Source organism: Camelus bactrianus, chromosome 20 (assembly GCF_048773025.1).
Source record: "Camelus bactrianus isolate YW-2024 breed Bactrian camel chromosome 20, ASM4877302v1, whole genome shotgun sequence".
Lineage (NCBI taxonomy): Eukaryota > Metazoa > Chordata > Mammalia > Artiodactyla > Camelidae > Camelus > Camelus bactrianus.
In genome coordinates, this window is record NC_133558.1 from 29,861,652 (window position 1) to 29,885,549 (window position 23,898).

The 23,898-nt window shown below is 37.1% G+C and overlaps 1 protein-coding gene across 4 annotated transcripts in view; it reads right to left on the minus strand.

The window, feature by feature from the left end:
* The window catches only part of SUPT3H (SPT3 homolog, SAGA and STAGA complex component), a 385,930-nt gene that overhangs the window by 59,624 nt on the left and 302,408 nt on the right, over positions 1-23,898 (minus strand). For all 4 annotated transcript variants that reach the window (XM_074348844.1, XM_074348842.1, XM_074348843.1 and 1 more), the window contains 4 exons: positions 23,679-23,791; positions 22,803-22,910; positions 19,072-19,239; positions 10,656-10,766 (listed from right to left, as the gene is read on the minus strand). In XM_074348844.1, coding sequence (XP_074204945.1) covers positions 10,656-10,766; positions 19,072-19,239; positions 22,803-22,910; positions 23,679-23,791 — 500 coding nt within the window. The remainder of the gene's footprint in view (positions 1-10,655; positions 10,767-19,071; positions 19,240-22,802; positions 22,911-23,678; positions 23,792-23,898) is intronic.

Consider the following 23,898-nt stretch of genomic DNA (forward strand, 5'->3'; position numbering starts at 1 on the left):
CCCCCCTTCCCCCAAGAAAATTCCCTTGAAATTAGTTTTCTTCTTGAATCTTTACACTTCATGCAAATTCTATGTATTGAGCACTGAATTTATTGTTGAGACTACTTGTAATTTTCTATTTTATGCATTGACCCAAATGACAAACTCCACACCATCCTCCATACCATCAGCTGCATTTTTTTTTCACAATATGGATTTGTTCCTATCAACCCCTTGCTCAAAAACTCTAACGTAGCTCCTTGATGACTATATCCATTGTTTAAAAAGAAATTTTTCAAACAAAATCTTGCTGAAAACTCAGTATGGATCAGAGATAAGAACTGATCTGCACTATTTAGGGAAAACACTTCATTATTTTGCAGAACACCTGTAAAGTAATTTGCGGTCTCTGCAGAGCACGGTTATGTAACTGCTGGCCTACATCGTAAAGTCCACGTAAACTGGCTTGGGATTCAAAGTCCCTCTCAAACTGTCACCAGCCAACCTCTGATGCTTTATCTGCTCTCAACGTCCTCCAGACTCAGTTCCTCATCTTGGCCTAAAGAGCTACTCTGCCTTCCTACATCTATTCCCCCTCGCCCCGTTTTATTCCTGCTCTTCTTTCTGCCTGAATCATTTTTTCGCAATTCTTACTCATTTCCCTCACCCTGTCTCATGAACTCAGTTCAAATGCTAGTGACCCGACGAAGCTTCCTTGACATTCACAGGCAGGTCGCAGCCTGGTCTCTGTACCGGAGGCGCCATGTCCATCCCGCGGTTACCACGCCAACCACATGGCTCTGTGTACATGCGTGACTCTTTTGCTGTGTTGGACATCCAGCTACTCATGTCCATCTACCCCACCCCCATCAACAGATTTCTAACACGACGTCTGGCAATTGATATTGACTTAATAAAAGAAGACACCAGAGTTCTAAGGATCTCAGGACCCGCAGGGGCATTAACACTGGCCCTCTGGCTTCTAAATCATGTGTAATTCAATCATACCAATGCGGAGTCTGCCAAATGGACTGTTACCCCCTAGTCCCAACTCAGAAAGTGCATGCTGGCCTGTGTATGTGAAGGGTGGCTCCATCCTATCAGCAAGGCAGGCACTATGAATGGCTCTTCCAGCAGTGGCTGGTGACAGACTGACTTAGATCAGTACACAGCCCTGCTCCTTGCTCTGCCTTCTTAGTCATTTGTAATTTTAACCATTAACCAAATGGCTGAGGGGGTGAAAGATACCGCTGCCTCCAAACATGGCAGCGAAATGAGTTTACCCACATGAGGATCAACACCAACACTGTCTTCTTTAGATGATGGCTTCAGAGAAAAGTACACTCTCCCTTCCCCCTTCCCTCTCTTCTTTTTTCTTCTCTTCTCCTTGCTCTTTTTTTTTTTTTTTAAACCGAAAGCTTGCTTGGATGAGGAATGCTTGTCAACTATAACTTATTAACGTATTGGGCTCTTACCTAATTAGTCTAGAATACGGGAATGGGTGTTTTAGGTTAGATCAGGAATGCAGGATTAAATCAGAGCCAGAAATAGAGTCTCTAACTTCTCTACTGGAAACTATAAAATCTGCACAAGTGTTTGAATTGGAATTGACAGGAACCTGTAGGCCAGCCTCTGAACCTCGGGAGCCAGAGACTCAACTCAGATACTCCCTCCCTGGTATTTCCACCAGGGGCACAGCTGCCCAGCTGTCACCTTGAATGCACCTGGGCAAATGCAGAGCCTGACACTGGGCTCTGCCCTCATGACCTCTGCCAACTAATCAGCCAAAATATTTCCAGATCTGGAGAGCCTACTCCACATTTTGGGTACATGCCCAGAATGGCAAACGCCCTGCAATCAGGTGGGAGCGCCTCTCCAGGTGCCAGGGCAAGAACTAACATCTGACTGACATATGGGCTATGAATTTTCTCTTCTCACAGCTTGGGGTCATGCAGAGGCGGTGTGTGGGAGTGGAATATTTGATCTGTGCCTACATAGCCTAAGGGATTTGGCTTAAATCAAATCATAATTAAAACACCAGTCAGGAAAACAAGGCATAATTATTTTTTTCCTGCGTATTTCTCCTACCTTGGATACAGCCTTAAATATACGCTGGGTACACTAAGGGCAAGGTATCAGTTTCATTTTTGGAAGGTGTAAATTTTCCATTTAAAACAATCCACTTATTATGTTGTGCGATTAACTCTGCAACTGCGTCAGCAAATTAAATGACGGTTCAGTGATTATATTTGTGTGACTAAAGTATATAATACTATTTGAGAAATCACCAAAAAGTAAATCATCTCCAGTCCAACAGGCTCTCGTCACGGCTGTCTGGAGGGGCTTTTCATCACACTATCAATAAGACAGTACACAAATGTTTCACTTAAACAAAACATACTTACGACTGTTAGATGTTTCTGGAAATGGTTAATAAAGAATCTATTTCAATAAGACTAATGTGTTCTTTTCTAATGTCCTTCTAGTTTAGATATAAAATATTACCTGAACAATTTAAACAGTATTTTTGCTAGGTGAACACGAGTAATTTAACATACTGAGTTTATGTCTGACTCATTGTTTACAATCTTCTTATTTATAGACTTTTAAGGAATTTCTTGTCATTTTTAGAGCAATTTTTAAGTTTAGAGATATCTCAGCTTAGTTTTTCCCAACTAATCTTTTTGCTGCTTTCAGGAATTTATGAGTTAAAAGAATCCTCTGATTTTTTTTTTTTTTAAGAAAAAATAATTTCCGTTTGGGAGTCACTCAAAATATTTTTCCATTCTATCTCCATTCCCTCAGAAGATGGCAAAAACCTAGAAACTATAATAACACATTCAAATTTCAAGATTTGGTCCTTTTAGAATATTCTGTTGAAAAAGTTCCCCTTTGTCTGTCAGTTACTCCTCTTTCCTTGCACTCGTGCTCAAGTGCTTCCTCTGTTCTCCAAGACAGAGCCTGCCTTTTACAACCAATACAGATACATTTCCTTTTTGAACTACTTCAAGTCCATGTTCCCCATGAGGGAACACCAAATTTCTCCTTTTCTAATCATGTTCCTGAAAACTCTAGGATTCCCTGCAGGATTTCTAGGGGCCTCATCGATGTTTGATCTGAATCACCACTTACAATTTTGGTGCTACTCAAAATAAAAGTTCTGTCATCTTGTGTTGTACACTTGAACTTCCTGTAAATGTTTTGTTGATTAGGAAGTTACGTGTTGGAATTCTGGCCTGATAGTTTTGTGTTTTGATATCTAAAGCAGCCCAAATAAATATTCTGTGTAAAACTGTGCATGTGAGTGTATCACCTTAGGATGTGTAGCCCGTGACGGACTAACCGTGAGGCCTTCACTGTTGATATAAAAGTGAAGGCAGAAAGAAGGAAATGTGTTTAAATAGCCACTGTTTACTGAAGAGCCATACCAGCTGTTAATAGGTTTTCAAAATAGAGCTGGATAACTCCTTTTTAAACAAAATTCATTGGCTGCCCCAATTTAAAGTGTTGCTGCAGAAAGTTCAAATAACATAAGATCTCTCTTCCCTTCTCCTCGCATTCTCCCTGACGATTAAAAAAATATTAACTAAACAGTTTTACAACACAGCAGGATGGTGCCAACTCTGTCTGGCAATATAGAATTAAGATGCTGTGCTTCCAAGAGCAGAAAAAGGATCAGAAATGAATTCACCAAATCTGGGTTCCACAGCCAAAGCAAATAAATTTGACTCTGAAACCTTAAACTGGTATTTTTCAGGGAAGGGTCTTCTGGTGACTGACATTTTCTTTATGACACCTTTGAATAGCTTACAATGTTTGAAGATACCTTAAAAATATTTTCCAGAAAACCATGAAGAGTTATGCTGGATAGGAAATCCATATATTGATTCCCTCTAGACATCACCAGTTTAAAAATGTGACCACTTGTTAGATATTGTCAGTGAAACATCTTTAAAGCAAAAAATTCTTACTATTTCTCTTCTGAGCCAAGACTATTGCAAGTCTCCGTAGAGCCTTATTAAAAACAGCTATATTTGTGAGCCAGAAAGCCTCAATGTTGTGTACATAAAATAAAATATGGAAATCAAGTGTACACTGCGATGAATATAATGTTACAACTTTACTCTGATTTTGAAACAACCTCACTATTCTTATTGAATGAGATTTGAAGAGTGGATCTTGTACGGTGTTAACATACAGATTTTCTCAAATATTTGAGAAAGAAACCTTTTTCTTACGGAGCATCTTTTAATACCTCTTGGAACACCTGTCTTCCACACAGTGTGGTTTAGGAAATGCTACCTTATATTTTCAGGATAAGACCACTTAAAGAGTTAAGAATAGAAGCCAGTCTGCAAAGAGGAGTTTAATGAGGAGGATTAGTGAGAGAATTCATTGAAGCCTGTGGTCCCAGTGAACCACAGAGTAATTAGCTCCTGTCCAATACAGAGAGCCCTGATACTTAACAATACTTAAGCTGGTTCCTTAATTCTCTAAATGTCAGTTTTCTTATCTATAAAGTGGGGATAATAACCCTCATCTTACTTTTGTAAGAATAAATAACAGAATGCAGGTGAAAAGTTTCTTTAAAAAATTAAATGTTATTATTTGATCACACAGCACTGTTCTCAGATTCTAATAATCTTCTCTCCCAAACTCTTCCAATGTCTTTACTCCCGTATTTCAAACATTCTCGCCCTAATCCTAAATTGAACACCATGTAGTTAAACCATATAAAATTTCTGACATTCAACTGTTTCTGACCTAGAGAAACCATTAGTTTATATACTCTTGACATCATAAATTTTGTAACTGAAATTTTTGCTCCACTTTATTTTAAAATTAAAAACTAAATTAAAGATTTTACATTTTTTCTAGAGAACACTCACTGTGAGGTTATTCTTATGTGGTAAATATGCCATATGTTAATTTTTTTTTCTGAGAATCAGCGGCCCCCAATTATAAAAAGGTACTTGGCCCCAATGTATAATAACAGATATAGTACTTCTAAAAAATTATCGAGAAATTTTCACTTGTAGTAAAAATACAAATATTTAAGAACACCCAATTTCTACTTGGTATTTATGTTTGAAAATTATCCCAATCTTTATGACATTTAATTTTTTATGTTGAACACATAAAATGTAGACAGATCTAATGGACTCAAGAGATAAGAATTTTTTCACGAAGGTGAAATTCTAGATAGAAACAGTCACAGCAATCTGCTATGCCACTTTGGTTTTTAAAAGTTTAATGTGAGGAATTCTTAAAGGAAATTTCTTATTTTCGATCCTTATTTGTCTACTGCAAACATTCCCGAAGAACCAGGGATATGAGAGCGTCCCTAGCACCCTAACAGGTACACACACCTCCAAGCGCGTGGCATGGCCGGCCAGCGGAAGAGCGGGCAGCCGAGTCAGAAGGCTGGATCCCAGGGTCAGCCCGGTCAGTCACTCACCAAGTGCCGCTGGGTACGTGGCAAAGACTCTCTGAGACTGAGACTCACTGGCTCTCTCAAGTCTTGGCCTGTTTTAAAATCCTGTGATTCTGTCTCACAGTTTAAGACAGCTGAGTGAATACTGAAGCGATACCCTGAAGGTACTACTTAGATTAATGATCATGCTTAAATGAGAAATTTTATTATCTTGCTACTCTACTTTGATAGAAAGCCAGCTGATAATATGTAAGCTCAGGGGGTTGAGATATTTTTCTACTGTGACTAGCTCTCAGGAGAAACTAAAATATATTTAAGCATTACATACCGGATTATGTCATCCCACTCGGTGAACACAGTTTGCTTTCTCTGGCTTTCAAAATTATAGAGCTGGTTTTATATCAGCCATTTCCAGCACTTCTCACTGAGGGCTGGGATTGCATGTCAGAGCAGGTAACCGTGGGCACCACCCCTGCTGGCATATAGCGAGGATCTACATTAAATGTACGTCTGGCCATCTTTTTCATGACACACAACCCAGTACGCTGGGTTCCTCTTTGGGGAACTTCCTCTGAGAGGAAAAACAAAACGCTCTACCTACAAACACCTACTCTATGTCGACTTAAAATGTCACAAAATTTAAAAATGCTTTTTCCTTCTAGACCTGCACAAGTAAATTCTAAGAATTAAAAAAAAAAAATTACCAAAAGCATTTGAATTTTTAGGCTACAAGAAAATACTCCTCAATTAAACAATTAAATTCAACTAAAACAAATACCAATTAATTTTCTGGTTAGGACAATTCATTTAAAGCTTTGCTACACTTTTTTTCTGGGGCCCGAAGCCCTTCTTAATGTAAGTTTTATTTTATCCTTTACTTTTCTATATTTTCTTAATTTTCTCACATACTAGCATTACTTTCATAAACAGTAAAATGAAGAAATTTTTAAAACTGAGGAAAAATGAGGCTAGTAATTTATTAAAAAAATTATCACCAACTTTGATTTACACATCAGTCTCTGAAAACTTTTCAATAACTTATACAAAAACTCATATAAACTGAATTTGATGAAGCTTCAAAAATCTGAGGCCATGCCATTTGTTCCCTAGACTTTTGTTTCACAGCAGCCAGTCTGCGAAATCTAGCTAGTTTGCAAAAATCAAGTGGTATCTATGTACACCCAGTTACTGAGGCAGTATTTTTTAATGTGACAATGGTGATTAAAAAATCCATTGATGTTCTTTACCACGATTAATTCAAAAAATGAAAATGAACATTTATTTATTCTCAGGAACAATCATCTTTAAATAATATTTAAATTTTAACAGTATAAACTATTAGTCTGTAAAGAAATCACATTATTATACAAGTTTTAGTTTCTTCTGGGATTACAAGGTGAGGCCTGTGTGTGTGTGTCTGTGTGGCTGGGTGTGGGGGAATGGCTTCTACTTTAGTCATCTGTGTTCTTACCTGATACCTTCTAGAAAGTACACTGCAGGCACTACTGCTACTCTTAGTCGCACTGTGATTAACAGAATATATTAAGAGCTCACCACAGTCGGGTTCAGAGTGCTATCTCCGACACCTATCATGATAGAATTCTATCCCGAGGCGTGTACTACTATTTAACTCATTTTACAGATGAGGTAACTGAGCCATCACGAGGTTAAGAAACTTCCTTAAGGCTACTTAGCTAGTAGCTGCAGAGCTGGGATCTGAATCCCGGCCATCTGGCTCTAGGATCAACAGTCTTAATTACCAGGCAATATAACCTCACACAATACCAACTACAATGAGGAAAAGGGCAGGATGAGATGACAAGCATCAGAATGACTCAGGACACTCCAGGTTGCCCAAGAACTCTAAAACAACGACTACAAATCATAGTCTGAAGTGATTTTCAGAATCATTTAGGAAAAATAATAAGCAGAAAGTAACTTAGCCTCTTTACATGTTCTTTAGCATGTGTATACAGAAGGTCAGGTATACAGAGGTGGGGAACAGTTGCAAAAAAATCTAATTCATAGCTTAACCTCAGGAAAATGAATCTCCTAGGTATGATACTCTCTTTTGATCTTCTGCATAGGACTGAGAATACATGAGAACACAGAAAAGAAAGAAGTCACCAATTTAAACCGCCGTGCCAAAGACAGGACTGCTCTAACTGGCTGAGTGGGGAGGGGTGGATTCTAACTGTGTCCGCTCATGTGAGCGGCAGGACACTGAAGTTTCTGCTACCCTGGCCACTGTCCTCTCCACTCCAGCAGCTACTCGGTACAAAGCAGGGTTTGCACTCTTCCCCGCCCCGCCTCCACCTAATGTGGCTTTAATCACTCCTGTCTTCCATCACTTCAACTCATCCCCAAGGTGAAGAACTCACAATTCTTTCTACAATAATTGTATTCCTGAAGTGGATTGTGTCGTAAATCTGTACAAAATTATTTCAGAAGCCGTAAGCAGAAGATGGAACGGCGCCTCACCAAAAGCAGATTTTTCTTAGTTCACTGATTGATGCTGGAATTAAGTTTCCATGTAACCTACTGGTTGTCATTTTAATTCTCCAAATTGGGAACTGGCTATGTATCAATCAAGTTACAAGTATTCTACGTTAGATATCACATTTATACATATTAGGCAAGCAGTTCAGGTTCAGAATGACACGCTGCCAAGACTAAATCTCTATTTCATGAATATGAACAAATTGTTCATGGCCATCTTAGCCTACAAGGGAACTGTATATTGGAGGTAAGTCAGCTCAGCCTTTCTGTATGAAAATTTAGTCTCAGCCTATGGTTGCTATAGAGGCAGCCCACATGCCCCCTCGCTCTTAGGAGCCACAGCTCAAAGCCCAGGCAGCAGAAAGGTCATCTCAGGGAGTGAGCACCAGGGACCTCAGCATCAGCAGCACCTCCTTTTAGCAGCCGAGGGTACATGGGAGCCAGGGCAGCTATTCACACTGTTAGCATATGCCGTCTGCACATCTATCCCACTTCAATGAGAATTTTTAACTTTAAAAGGTAGATTTCTGTATTGCAATATATACCAAGAAACTGCGTCTGCAGGATCCTACTACTCATGGTATGAAATGGAGTATGCGTATTCAGTCCTGCAGGCTGGGCACATTCTCAGAGCCCCAGGTAATGGAGCAGACCTTTCAGCATGGGTCGTTTCCGAGGAGTGATGAAAGCTCAGTGTCCCTCTGTGGTGAAGCTCTCTCTCATCTGCTCTTGGTTTTGCCCGTCTGCTCTGGCAGTGGCTAAGTGAACCTTCTAGATTATGGCTTATTTGTTCTCTATTTTCCAGATCTATTTAAACTAAGCATTTTAAAATTGCATTAGTAGTTTAAAAAATATTAGTTATGTGTTCATTAGGTAAAAATTCGCTTAAACTATATCTGAACCTAGATTCAAGTACATTTCTGACCATCTACTAAAATCTTAGATTATAAAAGCAGCAGTACCCGAGTAATAAGACTATCAGGTGAGACATGCAGGAATGAATACACACACACACAGACACACAATAATGTCATCAACCAAGATGATTCTCAAGTGATCTTTCCAGTCTTTTTAAAAATAAAAAACCTGAAGAATGAAGCAACTACCATTGCCACCACTTCCTTTTGAGGAAGCTTCACAGACCCCATGATTAGGAGACCCCCCCCCATATTAGATACATTTTCCCACTTGTAATTTTATCCATCACTTTCACTTGCCATTTTAAGTTTATTTCTCAAAAATCTTGCTGCCCCTTGCTACCCTTTAATTACTTCTAGATTATTATAAACCCTGCCTTTTTTCTCTCTCCACTCCATTGCCTCAACCTATTAGTCATCATTTGGCTCTTATCACTGGACTTGATATTTTCAATCCTTTGTTATAAATTGGTTCTTTCAACTGCAGTTGGTTTTTAAATTCTTCCAGTCACCTCGTATTTTTCTAAACCTCATCTACCTTTCGGCTCATCACTTAAAATAGTCAGCTGGCATGTAGGAAAAACTAAAACAAGGGATATTGATTTCATTCTTTCTTTTCAATTGTGATAGTCTAGAAACACTCATGCAAAAGGAAATACTGCTTAATCAGCAATATGATGAATATAAATATGATAAATCCTATTCTTATATGACCAATTTTAAATATTAAAGTGAAAATAATCATCACCATTACAAAAACCTTCCGAGACATACATAAATAGCTTCTGACACATTCTTACTGTCACACTGAGGATGCATACAATTAACAATAACTAATGAAAACCAAGAATGGTGAGAAAGCATTCCCTTTAACTAAAACACGGGAAAAAAGGAGATGATACAATTTAGAAGAAATCATGACTTCTATCAACAGATAATAGTAAAATCCAGCCTTAGGGGTAAAAAACATATACCATGCTATACTTACATACGTATGCATCTATAATGCTATACATGTATATTCTGCTTTAGTATGTTAAAGTAGGGTGAATATAAAAAAAAACAAATGGTAACTTCTACCATTCTTTAGTCACAAATCAAACCTCATTTTCTGAAAATTCCTTAAAATTTCCAAACTAATTCCTTAAAAGAGAGAAGAACTTGGAGAAAGTTATATTAACATAACCAAAGATTTTTTTTTTTTTAAAAGGGCCACAAGATGACTATCGAATTTAAAATACACACACACACACACACACACACACACACTTTCTTTAGGCTGTTGAAATAAAAGTCTTTAATTCTCCATTAAGAAAAAAAAAAACAAACCTTGATTATAAGCTTTAAAACCATTTGAAGATGTGAAGGACTGTCTGCCTTTCAGTCTACTTCAAAGCCAGAAAGAAATCATTTCTTCTTCTTCCAACTCAAAGTATGTTTAGGAGCAGGACCTCTGATAGAAGTGGTGTTGCCAATCTAACCAATTTTAAAATACAAAGTGCTTCGAGCAATATTTGGATACATATAATTTGACAAAAAAAAGTTTTATAAACCTAAGCTTTGGAAAATAGAAAATATAAGCCCCAACAAAAAAGCATAATTCGTAATTGCAAGAAAATAATATTTTGTAGAAAAAAATGGTCCTTCCAAAAAGAGACAAAAATGACTAACTTATTTCCCAAGAGAATTATGCCACTTTTATACAACAAAATTACAGTCACCACAAATTGCTTTCAACAATTCCACTGCTTCTTCATTTGACCACTTGAAAATCAAAATGCTTTCAGATTATAAATATAACTTTTTATAACTCTGTTATTACGTACTGTGAATGGGGAAAGGGGGCCAATCTTGTGGCCGTAGCGTCGAACGGCCTCTCTGATGTGGCAGGGCTGGATGGCATCGCTGTGGGCCTCAACGCCACAGGCCGCGGTGCTCTGCGACAGAAAAACACAGAAATTGTTACTAAATCAAAAACACACAACAGAACTACAGTGTATAAAATACGAAAATAAACTTTTATAAAATGGATGGTTTTTTCCCTTAGGATGCACATCACTGCTGCTATATACTACATCCAAAAAAAAAAATTCCATTAACAAATCAAAGATGACTTTTATATGACCCCTTCCGAGAAGACCAACCAAATGCAATTTTTATGCCCACAATATTTCACCTAGGCCTACAGGTCATGGTACCGGAGAACACAGCTACTTGCGTGCTGATGAGAAGTGTCATGGGGGCTTGCTGACAGAACCGCAGGAAGCTGTTTTTTCAAAAAAATTAAAACATTCATAAATATTTCTTGGGAGCTTGTTGGATGTATTTCTGAAATAACTTGAGGGTCATCAATTTTAAAATGAAAAATGTGAAACTGCTATATATTTATTTATAATCCTGAGGACTGTCATAAGAGATCAAAAACTTTCCATTTTTATCTGCCTCCTCTGTAAAAGACAGCTTTGAAAGTACAAAAAGGTACAAGAAAGGGAAAGATTATTTGCAATGGAATATGGATGTTAACTCAAGAAATGTATGTAACATGATTAAAACAAATAAAATAGGGGCATTACAGTCTCATGATTTAGTTAGTTGCAGGTTCTGGCTTCCCAGACACCCGAGCCCAGATCCCAGCTGTGTCAGTTACCAGTTCTGTCAAGTTACATAGTATCTCTGCACTTTAGTTTCCTCATCTGTAAAACTGGGATCATAATTACAATTCCTTCATAGGGTTATTGGGAAAATTAAATGAGTCGATGTGTAAACCACTTAGAACAGTGCCTGACACATGTTAGCTATTAATAGCATTAGTTTACTATTTAAATTAAAAATGGAACTTCCAAGCTTCCCAAAATGAATGATAAGCTAATTTACTTAAAAGTGCGGTGGACGCTGGATGCCAGGTCATCAATATTAAAAACTCAAGAGAAAGAAACTTTACTATACTTTAACAGCGGTCTAGAAGTATCACTGTCAGAATTCCTTATAGGGGTGTAACTCTACAACCTCTATGGAGAGCAATTTGGCAAATCTTATCAAAGAAAAAACACAACCATTTTTTGACCCAGCAATTTCATCTCTAAGAATTCATCCTACAGATACATTACACAGGTACGAAACAAACAAATATAGATAGATCGATATACACCACTGCACTATTGGGATTGATGAACTTCATCAATGAGGGAATAGAGAAATAAATTACTATATATTCATTCAATGCAACAGAAAGTACAGCAACCACTTAAAAGAATGAGGCAGTTCCGTAAGTATTCCCACAGAGCTATCTCTAAGATACACTGTTTGAAAAAATACTAGGTGTCCACCTGGATAACTATGTTACCACCTGTTAAAAGAAAAAGGGCTGAACATTATATGCTCATTTAAATATAGAATGTTTCTGCATGTGTACACCAAAAACCAGTAACAGTGCTTATCTCTTGGAGTAGAGATGGGTGTCTGGAGGACACGGTTTAGAGGAGACATTTTTCACTGTGTATCCTTCTGTACCTTTTTGTGCTCTGTACATGCTTTTCCTACTATAATCTAGTAAAATAATTTAAAAATTCCTACAAAGAGAATCAGCTAATTAAGCTGAACCCTAAATAAAACAAATTATAAAACAAAACAGATCTTGATTATTTTTATTATTTTAACAAGATTTCAAGTAAGCCAAATAGGAATTTACTATAGAGTCTCTTTCTCAATTTCATTCCAACAATACCCTAAATAACATATCTGCTATGCCCATAATCACAAGGATTAAGTTATCTTAACCCCTCACTTTGGCACTCATATAAAACTGCACAGGGCTGTGTGTGTGTGCATGTGTGCATGTGTTTTAACAGTGTTCTCTTGATTCTCATTCCAAATACTTTGTTTCAGTTGGAATATATTAGAATATATGCAATTACCAGGTACCTGGTAAGGGTAAACACTCTTTGGTGAGTCTGCTCGCCTCCAAGATCTGAATGTGGCTAAATGCAGATTCATCTGCTGCTGGGTTTAACAGATGCTTGTGAAGGAAGTTGGGGGGTTCTATCCATTTGTGGAAACGAATGCAAATAATTAGCTGTATTTGGATTCCAAAGTAAGTTTTCCAGTGGAATTCAAGTGGAAACACAAAAGGGAGACATCAAGAGGTCAAACAGCCTGCACACTAAGTGGGTGGGAAGTCCTACCAGAGCATTCCTCTGTGGAATCTCCTTTCTCCCTGCAAGTTGGATTTATTTTTCATTTCTTTTTCTCCATGGCCAATGGAGAGTCTATGCTTCCTCTATTTCCCCAGATAAATATGGTTTTGGTATAGAGCATTTTGGTCAAAATGTCTTAGAACCTCTGGCATGGAAATCAAACAGGACTTGAGCACGCTGAAGCAGGAAGCCTGTTAGAAACTACTTGGGGTTGGTATTTGTAAGATGTGGTGGCAAGTAAGGCAGCCTGTCTGACTCATGTTATCTTTGCTAAAAATATGGTGTTGACATGCTATATAAAAATAAAAACATTCAATTCTGAAAAAATGTTAATTTTATGAATTTCAGGTTTATCGGCTGTAAGTAAGCAACTGCAAACAGTATAAGTTACCATGTGCATGTCTACACTTTCTTGATTTGCCCACTGAGTTCTTTGGAAAGGAATCTTTAAACCTAAAATGTTGTATTCACATAGAATACTACTCGGACACAAAGAAGAATGAAATAATGCCATTTGCAGCAAAATGGATGGGCCTAGAAATGATTACACTAAGTGAACCAGGACAGAGAAAGACAAGTAAAACGTGAAATCACTTTATAATCTAAAAAATGATACAAATGAACTTACCTAAAAAACAGAAGGAGACTCACATAGAAAACAAACTTTATGATTACCAAAGGGGTAATGATGGCGGGTAGGAGTAAGCTAGGATTTTGGGATTAACTGATATACACCACTGCATATAAAATAGATAAACAACAGGGAACTACTCTATAGCACAGGGAACTATATTCAGTATCTTCTAATAACCTATAATGGTAAAAAATCTGGAAAAGAATACATATACATGTGTATGTATAACTGAATCACTTTGCTATACACCTGAAACATTGTAAAATCATTGTAAAATATTTTAAGAAAAAGACTTTTTAAAATATTGTATTCACAGTATTGTTTCCACCTCAATAAATATCTTCTTCTCATTTCTGTAAACATCCAATCCCTCACCAAGGTACCAGTAATCTGTTTAAATTTGAAATCCATATTAAGTTTAGAGTTTTTAATTCATCAGTGACTTCATAATTTTTGTAATATTCTTCAAAATTGTTACAGAAGGATTAGCATTAAATTTATATATCTGCTACTTACTATAAAATATTGTTATAAATACATATGAAGAATGTTACATTTATGTATCAATTCTGCTTTGTCATTCTGATTGTGCCTACATTTTAGAATAGTCTTTAAACTTTCAAAAATGAAATCCACATGTTTGACAAAATACTGAGTCCTGCTGTCCACAAGTGTATCTGTTGAAATCTCTGCAGGACTAAACTCTGTTTCCTTAAGTAAAGCACAGGGGGCTTCACGTGTCAGGTATTCTTTCTCTTGGCTCCATTCATACTCCATTCTTGTGATTCTTCCATTTCATTTTTATGTATGTCTTTTCATCCTGAAAAAGCTTGCTACTGGGTGCTGGAAGGTGAAGTATCATATAGAGTCCTGCGTACTTCCTGGATTTGAGTACCGTTCCTCTGCTTGTTTGCTGGCTTGCATGGAATAAAATCCTCCAACAGCTTTAGACTCTCAACTGTGGTACAAGGAAATTATACTGAAACTTCTATTGCCCCAGGATCTCTTACAAATGTCTATACCTGTCCTGACTCTTTTCTTCCCAACTTAAAAGTTGCTGGGAAGAAACAACTTTAAAAGAAACTTTTTTTCTGAGCCTTCCCCTTGCCAGGTAATGCAATATTTAAGAAGGACGTGAAATCTCAGATAATTGCCTCTTTATTTGTTCCACATCCATAACGGTGGGCTAGATCTTCTGTTAAACTTGATACATTAGATTTTACATAGGAGTAATACATATCTCATGTGAGAGCAAGTAAAAGGTTAGTAGCACTATTACTAACTTCTGTCACTCAGACTACATGATTGATGTATAATCTGAGTGGCCAAGCAAGTGTCTTCTTTCTCCTTACTTGTGTACAAATCTCTCTCTCAGAGCTTTGTGTTTATAGAGGATTTCTTTTCAGATGAAGGTGGGCCATTCTGTGGCCAAAAGCTATAGTATTATATAGTTCAATTTCCATTTTAAAGTTCAATTGAGATGCTGATTATTAAATTTGTAGTTCTATGTAACTATGAAGTTTTTTTTTGTATAAACTTTACACAAATCTTTGACTAAATTCTAAACCATTCCTATGTGGTACCAAATCCAAGAAACCCAGGTTAAAGGTACATGAAGTGAAGAAAGAGTTTAGTTGCTGCCACTGAAGAGGAGTCTGAGTCTGAACTTTAGAGTTTAGTCTAGAAAAGTAAACTGCTTGTTTAACACATATACACACACCACCACCATGACCACCACCACCACCACCACCAACTGTCTTCACAGGAATATAACAATCTGAAATCTTTACAATGTATTACTCACAATGTCCAAGATATAATTCAAAATTATTAGACATACAACAACACAAGAAAGTATGACTTATACTCAAGGAAGACTAAACTAATCCAGATACTTCGCATACAAGGATTTTAAAGCAGCTATTATAAAATAAAATAAAACTGTAATAAATGATAAAAATAACAGTAGATAAGAAGAAATTATAAACAGAAATGAAAATTATAAAACTATAAAATAAAATATCAGAAATAAGACATTACTGGATGGTGTTAAGACTGAAGCTGACAGAAGAAAGAGTTTAGAACATAAAGAAAGATTAATAGAAATTATTGAACCTGAAGAACAGAGAAAAGATTGAAACAAATTAAACAGAGCTTCAGGCACACATGGAAAATATCAAAGTAACTGACAAATATGTACCTGGAGTCTCAGAAGGGGAGAAGAGAGAGCATGAGGCAGAAAAAATATCTTAAGAAATAACTGCTGAAAGTTCTCTCTAATTTTAAAATATTCAATATTCAAGAAACTCAGTGAACCCTAAGCAGAATAAATTTAAAAAAAATCATATCTATGGATATCATGACCAAACTGCTGAAAACCAAAAATAAAGATACAATTTTGAAAGCATCCGGAGAAAAATAACACATTACATACACAGAAACAAAAGTACAAGATCTACTGACATATGATTAAGAACAATAGATGCCAGAAAACAGTGGAATGATACAATTAAAGTACTGAAAATAAAACTGCCAATCCAGAATTCTATATCCAGTGAAAATATCTTCCATGAATGAAGGAAAAGTAAAGATTTTTTTAGAAAAATGAAGGTTAAGAGAAACCATCACCAATCACAATGCGCTGTAACAAATGCTACATAAAATTCAGTAGAACAAAAAGGAAAATGACACCAGAAGGAAAGTCTGATCATCAAAAGGAAATAGTGGAACAGTGAAAATGGTAAATGTTAAAATTATTTGATTATTTAAAGCAGAAATGGTATTATGGTTCATAACATATGTTGATGTAAGATGTAAGACAACTATGGTATAAAGAACAAGCATAAACCAGATGGAGCTACATAAATATAAAAGTCTTACTTTTTGTGTGTGAGTACAATAGTACAATAACAACTCCAAGCACACTGAAAATTTACAGATCTATACTGTAATTAGCATAACCACTGAAAAAGTGATGCAAAGAGATATCACTAAGAAATCAGCAGATACATTAAAATGAATTTCTAAAGGAGTGTATACTTAACCCAAAAGAAGACAGGAAAGAAAACAGGAAAAAAATTAGAGAGGACAAACAGCAAAATAGTTGTACTATAGCCAAACCATGTCAATAAATCCATTAAATATCACAGAATTAAAGACTAAAATTAAAAGATACAGTAAGAGAGGAAAAGAAGTGAGAGCCAATAATTTTTTGTTTGTAAGAGATATACATTAAATATTAAAGATAGCAGAAATATTGAAAGGAAATGGCTAAAAAACATATTTCATGTAAACAGCATAAGAAGTCTGGAATAGCTATATTAATCAAATAAGAGATTTCAGGATGGACAGTGCCAGTGGTAAAAAGAGAGATTTCATAAAGGCAAGAAAATGAAGAGATACGTCATGTTCATGGATTGTAAGAGTTGGTATTGTGAGAGCATTCATACCCTCAAACTGACGTCAGTGTTCAATCCAATCCCTTTCAAAATCCCACTAGGCTTTCCCTTTTTCTCTTTCTGTATCTCTCTCCCCCTTTTTTGGTAGAAACTAAATTTTAATTCTAAAATTTACATAGAAATGCAAAGGACACAATGTATCCATATTAAGCCTGAAAAATAAAGTTTGAGGACTTACACCACCTGACTTTAAGACCTACTATAAAGCTACAGCAATCAAGACAGATGACAATGACAACAGAACTGACAAATAAGTCAATAAAACAAAACTGAAATCCTAGAAATAAACTGACGTAAATATAGATCACTTGATTTTCAATGAAGCCACCAAACCAATCCAATGAGAGAAAAGAATCTTCAACAAAGGGTTCTGCAGTAACTAGATAACCATGTGTAAAAGAGTGAACTTGCCCGTAACTCATACATTACACAAAAATTAATCTGACTTGATTAATGGAACTTAACATAAAAGCTAAAGCTAAAAAGCTTCCAGAAGAAAACACAGGAGAATATCATTATGCCTTGGGAGTAGCCAAAGGTTTCCCAGACAGGACACAGAAAGCAATAAACAAAAGGAAAAATCGGATAAATTAGACTTCATTAGAAGTCCAAAACTTCCGCTCATCAAAATACACCATTAACACAATGAATAGGTAAAGCCACAAACTGAGGGAAAACATGTGAAAAACAGATATTTGACATAGGATTGTTACACAGGATATAAAAAGAACTGCTACAAACTGGTAATAAGACAGCCCTTCCTCAAAAATACTGCGAAAAATATTTGAAGAGACTCCTCCCTAAAGAAGATACATGAATGGCCAATCAGCACCCGAAAAAATGCTGTGTTACCAGTCATCAGGGAAACAGAAACTCAAGCTGTGGTGAATTATTATTAAATATCCATTAGAACGGTTCAAAGTAAAACCACCACCACCCCTAAACGCTGATGAGCATGTGAATCTCATATTGCTGGTGGGAAGTATAAAACGATACAACTATTTTGGAGAAAATTCTTGCAGTTTCTTTAAAAACTGAACATATAACTAAGCTATGACCCAGTCATCTCATTCCTAGCTATTCACCTAAGAGAAATGAAAGCATTTGTCCATAAAGATCTGTGTAATAGTGCTCAGAACAGGTTTATTTGTAATATCTCAAAACCTGGAAACAGCCTAGCTGTTCACCAAAAGAAGGAATAAATGGATAAACTCATCAAGCAACTTACTCACCGATAAAGAAGAATAAATTACACTTACACTGAAAAACGTAAATTTCAAAAAACATCCTGAGTGAAAGAAACTTCACACAAAGGAGTATACATATTACATTCTCTTTATATAAAGTTCTAGAACAGGAAAAACTAGTCTATGATGGAAAACTCAGAACAGTGGTTGCCTTTCTGAAGACAGTGGCAGGACTGATTGCAGGAGGCATGAAGGAACTTTCTGATCTGATGGGGATTTTTTTTAATCTTGAGAAGAGATTAGAAAACAACATTTATACATTTGTCAACATTCCTGAGAGTGGTCCACTGTGTATAAATTTTACCTTAAAAGAAGAAAAGAATCATAGATAAATTATATACAATGAAGCGCTTAGCATGAAATGTACTGATGTCGGCAGCTTACTTTTCAATGTATTAAAAAAAAACCCAGATAAACTGATGGATGAATAAAAGAACAATCAGATGCATATCTATATAGTAAATGTAAATAGAGTAAATATATAGTTAATGTGGTAAATATAGTAAAATGTTAACTGTGGAACCTATGTGGCAGATATATGGCATGACCTCCACAATTCTTTTAACTTTTCTATATGTTTGAAAATTTTTATAATAAAATATTAGAGAAAAACAGAGCACATTTTCCATACCTGTGAAAATGACAAGGCCTCTCCACTCTGTACCAAAAAAAAAAAAAAAAAAAGGAAGGAAGGGAAAAATATCACTGACCTTTTTCCTTTTCCTTTGCTTGGTCTTAGCTGAGTCTTGCCCAGCACCCCCGTTCCCTAGGGACGCTGACATGGTTTTCCCCGAGTGCTGTGACCCAGATGACGGAGCTGTTGGTGTGGGAGGAGGTGTGTTCTCAGGAGAGTCTGGGGAGGACTTCATGCAAGACCCCTGTCCAAAGAGATGCGGCTTTGAAATATAGTGACCAGAACTTCCAGTGACATTCGATTTTGCTTACTATCTCATGAACTCAACATTTGAAGGTTACAAATATAAAAACACTATTATTATCCTATCCACAGAAATGATACGTCCATCTTGCCCCTAGGGGTCTAAATATATTAATTTTCAATCTGTCTAATCACTTAGATAAAATAAGGATTCCTCAGATACAGCTTCCAAAATTTCTGATCTTGTCAGATACAGATATTTTCACTGAGAAATTTTGTCAGCACTGCAAACTTACTCAAAAGGAAGCTCTGAACTTTCCCCTCAAACAGGATGCCTTTCCAGATATTATTTGTCAATGGTGACCAGCCTCCTAGTAACTCAGGCTCAGTGCTTTGGGGTCAATGTAGATGGATCTGTAGCTCCTCCAACCCCTAGTTCCCTCCTTCCTTCAGAATATCCCTCACATCTGTCTGGTTTCTTTGGCTATGACTGCAAGTCTGTTCTCTCTTCCATGTGGAAGCACTTCAAATATTTGAAGACTGTTTTATTTCACGGCCTCCTTTCTTATCTATAAGTCAAACACCTTAAGTTCTTTCCACCACTACTATGAGACATGCTTTCAGGGTCCTTCACTCCTGATTACTCTCCTTTAGACATCCTCCATGTGTCAATGTCCATCCCACAGGATGGTGCCTAAACACTGAAACAAAACCAAAAAAGTTTCCTTTTCAGTAACATCACAATATTGGCTCCTAAGAAATTTAACGGCAAATACAAGTCTCTGAGTCTTTTTCACATACAGTATCGTTAATCCACCTCTTCCGCATCCTATCAGCTGCACTAACCCTACCACCTACTGGCCTACAATTCTGTCACACATTTAAAAAATTGTGCTAAATTTTGTAAAATGTTTTGCTGAAATTCAGATATTGGTTTCAAGAGTATTCCTTTGATCTGCTTGCCTAGAAACATCAAATAAGGAGGAATAAAACGAATGTGGCATGAGCTGTTCTTAGGAAAAATAAGGTAACTCCCAGAGCTCACTGCTTCTGTTGCATAAACCGTATGTTAGGAAAAAATATGGAAAATTAACTTAAATTAATATTGAACTCGATAATCTGAGAAACCTAAGCTTAACCTTAATCAGCTCAGTTCCATATATGGTTACTGTTCAAGGATGACAATCATTAAAACAGAATGCGCTGTGAATTAACTCCATGCCTTGAGTTTCCAATTCTAATCTATGGTACATAGCACCTCCATTTGGACCTTCTTAAAATACCCTTTTGAACTCATCACCTGTTAGCCAAGAAACTTTCAACTCTTCCTTAATAACTCTAGGTGTCTAAGGCCTTTATTTTCTAACCACATTTCCTACTGTTCCTTCTCAATGATTCCTCTGCTTGAATATTTTCATCAGTTTTTTTTTTTCCCTGTACAGGTACTCTCAGGCTGCCTCTGAGGCCTGGAGTGTTTCCCGCACTTCTGCCATCTCACTGATGTCCTAGTGCCTCCCTTCAGCACCCAGTTTCCTCCCTGAGGTCTTCTTTGTGATTAGGGAGTTGTTTTTATCTATGAACTTTCTGTCGATGCCATTCATTTGGAAACTAGTATATGCAATCTTGAATTGTCTGTTGGTTTGCTTGTTCATTTATTTCCTTGTTTGTTTTACAGAATATTCTATCTCCTGGAACACAGATTTTATCAGTCTCCAGAGTCCCCATTGGTACTTGATTCGGTAAAGTCCTTAAAAGCAGGCTCTTGATATTATTGGTTGCTGATTTGCAATGTGGATAAGTAAGATTCCCACTTTCGAGTGGCGATTCCTTTTGTGTTGTGGCAGGTAACAAAGGGCAGGAGGACTTCCAGTCCCTCCGAATATCCATTCTGACCTCCATGTACATTGGAGGAGGGGGATGTCCGGTAGGCCAGGGAAAATGTCAGGCTTGTAGTAACACACTAAGCCAGGATGCTACGTATGGGAGCTCATGCCCCCACCTCCCAGAGAGCCCAGGAAATTCAGCACACATAGGGCATTTTTTGTAACTGCTGGGGAGCTGGGAACAGCTGCTGTGGTGGCTGAGCAGTTGCCCAGGGCAGTGTGGCCACCCTGGAGAGCCAAAAAGTGGGGGGAAATAGTTTTCCTAGCCATGCAAGCAATCCCTTGAATTCTAAGGGAAAACTAGGCTTGTTATGTTCACTGTAAATTTCTTCAATTAGAAATGTTACAACAAATTTGTCTGATGTTAATGAAAAGCATACTTAGAGTCACAGAGTGAACATGTACCAAAGACAGTTTAAAGAGTGTTCTTTGACATCATAATTTGGGTTTGTAACATAAAGAAAACAAATAGTGTTTAATCAACTGGGTAAGCTTTAGGGACTTTTAATGTAAGTTCACTGATAATGATGTATGACCTTTGCCAAGAAAAAAATGGATTTTTAATGGGCACAAACATTTTAATTCCAACTTCAATTCTAAGCCAATTCTGGTTCTACAAGGGGCATAAGAAAAGTCAAACTTTTGGCTTGTAGTAAGATATGGCCATATATCTTTACATACTTTCTAAGTATCCTAGAGCAGAGATACTTAAATTTGGGGCTCTTAGGATTCATAGATCCCTTACCACAGAATGGTTTCAGAGGGTCTCTGAACACTCTGAAATTATATACAAAATTTGCTAACGTATTTATGGAGAAAGGGTTTACAGTTTTCATCAGATTCTCAAAGGGGCTTAGTCATTTTCAGGTTATGTTTCATCCGACTTGATCCAGAGCTCACTTCATTATTCATGTGGATATTAACCTAACCTCCTTGCTGCCTTCTCTATGGTTACTAGATTGAATTATATGAAACTGATGTTTCTGCTAGTGAAAAAAAAGGTCAAATATTGGCAAATTCATTCAATAGAGGATTTTACATTTCTGGGTTTTAGGCACATGTTGCTTACAGAGAGTATTTTTTTATACCAAAAATGGCACACGGTTATCACACAAAGCCTTAAGTTGGCAAGAAGACTTTTTGGTCCCCATCGGTGGGGATCCCAGCAACATACACTGAGTCAGAAAGGATGTTACCTTCACATGACAGGGCCAACTGGAACATGGAGGGTAAATGGAGCCACGCCTCCTTAAGGCATGTTCAGAGATGGATCAATAACTAGAGAGTAAAATTAGCAATAAATGCCAGAAATTATTACTACCTGAATAATAATAATCATCTTTTCTTTGAAGCAAAAAGAAATAAATAACTTTTTTCAATGTTATCCTATTACCTAAGCCAGTTGTTCATCTCCCAAGGAAATGAGAGAGGCTCTTTCCCTGAAGGGCCAGAAGGGCTAAATAAGGCAAGGAGAAGGTGAAGACATCACCACACTAAGTGTGTACCTGTTAGGGCCTGGTACATAGTAGATATTTGTTTGAATGCTGAATGTATCAAGATTCTTTGACTGAAAGCTATACATTTCTATATCATCTTTCTCTTAGAACTACTAATGTAAATATGAGACATGAGAAAAAAAAATCAATGGATGTGTCAAAGACAGATTTTTTTTAATACTTACCTCAGCAGAGTTGTGATACTGAATGAAGGTTGCAGAAATGGCATGGCTGAAGGGGTCTCCTGCCTTGGTCACCATGTCCTGCCTCACGAGAAGTGCCAGATCCACCAACTAGAAGATCAGAGAAATGGAAACAAAGTCACAAGCTGGAAATGATCAGCAGTGTCACTGAAATGGCTGAACTAAAAGTAATATACCCCAAGTGTTACTGATAGTCCTGCCTGCCTACAAGCATGTGCTGTGGGCATGAGCATGTGCTTTACTGGCTGGTAAGTGGACCTACCCGTGACAGAAATGATAGATTCTGACCTTCTAGGGAATGGTTTTCAAAGTTTATAGTCAGTAGGGAGCATTTAAAATACAGATTTCTGGGTTCCAAGCTCCTAGATTCTAATTCAGTGGGTCTGCTTCTTGGGTGTAGCCTAGAAACTTACATTTTAAACAAGAACCAAGGAGATGCTGGTGCGTGTAGCTTAAGAACCATGCTTTGAGAGACTGTTGGAGGGCAGTGATTCCAGACTCGGATCCTGGGAAGCACTCAGCAGATTTTATGAAAGATATTTTTCAAAGCTCAAAAATAATCTCTAAATGAGAGCTGTGTATTTCAAATTCAATGTGGAGGAAAAGTTGGCAAGGGGCCCATTTCTGGTTTGGCTAAAGTTGCAAGAGAGAGTCCTTTTCACCCTAACACACATCAGAGCTGAGGATGCGAATAAACATAATTGAAGTAAATTTCAGAAAAGGATGAGATTATCACAGGAGAAGACTCATGGCTGTTCTCACTCCTGGCAGAGCATCAGACAGAGAAGGACTGACCGTGGAAAGGGACAAGGAGACAGCAGCTGTGTATGGCCTGACACGACAGACTCAAATTCTTACCTGTGCCACCGTCTCGTACGCTAAATATGCTAAAATCTCCATTGCGACAACATTGGGCTTTATCTCCATACTGCTGCAGTCCAACCAGTCTCGAAATTTGGAGGCTTTTTTGGCTAGCCGTTAAAAAAGAGTAGAGGAAATACAGTTTTAGGAGTGTTTTACTACTGCATGTTACTAACACAAAAGGAAAAATACATCTTTTGAAAATTGCATATGAAAA